This window comes from Limulus polyphemus, unplaced genomic scaffold (genome assembly GCF_000517525.1).
Source record: "Limulus polyphemus unplaced genomic scaffold, Limulus_polyphemus-2.1.2 Scaffold2238, whole genome shotgun sequence".
Classification (NCBI taxonomy): Eukaryota; Metazoa; Arthropoda; class Merostomata; order Xiphosura; family Limulidae; genus Limulus; species Limulus polyphemus.
Genome location: NW_013667848.1, coordinates 188937 through 189890, shown reverse-complemented (window position 1 = coordinate 189890; position 954 = coordinate 188937). Strand labels below are relative to the sequence as shown.

At 27.5% G+C, this 954-nt stretch overlaps 1 protein-coding gene across 1 annotated transcript in view; it reads right to left on the bottom strand.

Moving 5' to 3' along the window:
* Nucleotides 1-403: 403 nt before the first annotated feature.
* The window catches only part of LOC111087508, a gene marked incomplete at its 3' end in the record, with an annotated part of 28611 nt that continues 28060 nt past the window's right edge, over nucleotides 404-954 (bottom strand). The window contains exon 6 of the mRNA XM_022394361.1: nucleotides 404-490. Coding sequence (XP_022250069.1) covers nucleotides 404-490 — 87 coding nt within the window. The remainder of the gene's footprint in view (nucleotides 491-954) is intronic.

Below are 954 nucleotides of genomic sequence, written 5' to 3'. Positions count from 1 at the left end.
ATACTTAGGGTATTTATGATGTTGTTTTAATAGGTACTGTGGATTTTGATGATGCTGTTTTAAAAGCTACTGTCTTTATTAATTGTGTTGTTTTAATTATTAATTATGTTGTTTTAAATGGGAATTTGTATATTAATGATTTTGTTTTAAAATCTACTCTGGATATTAATGAAGTTATTTAAAATCTACTGGGGTATTTATGATGTTTTAAAATTTACTGTGGGTATTAATGATGTAGTTTTAAAAGGTACTGGGGTATTGATAATATAGTTTTAAAAGCTACTGTTAGTATCAATGATGTTTTATAATCTACTGTTGGTATTAATTATGGTTTTTTTAAATCTACTGTGGGTATTATTGGTGTTGTTTTAAATGCTACTCTAAACTGATAAATATATGATACCTGAATTGCCATTATCGTTGATTCTCCTAGAAGTTTCTTGAAATTTGAAGACCTATGGATTTCTCTTGTTTCTGTATTCTGCATAACCTGCAGTTTATAATACAGATATTAATATTTTATTATTGTTCTTGAACTATTCGTATATGAACATATATTAATCATTTGTTTAACTACAATTGAATCTCCTGCAAATGGGAAAACATTACCTATTTCAGAAATAGTGCAAATTAGAAACGATGGCCATTTATGGTTTAAGTTTTTCAGTATTGTTTTAAGCACTCATAAACACATGATAGATAACAGTAGCATTACAAATATATTAGTTCTTTTTTTTAGTTCAAACATTAAAAGCGTGTTTTACTTTGTAGCTATACTTTTTTATCAAAATCCATTCTATTTAACTAAATGTTAGTCTAAACAGCACTGAGAAACGACGTATACTGCGTTTTTTCATGTTTGAATTCATTGTATTAGATATTTGTTTGTTTGTTTGAATTTATGCACAAAGCTACACAATAGGCTATCTGTGCTCTGCCCACCACGGGTTTCTA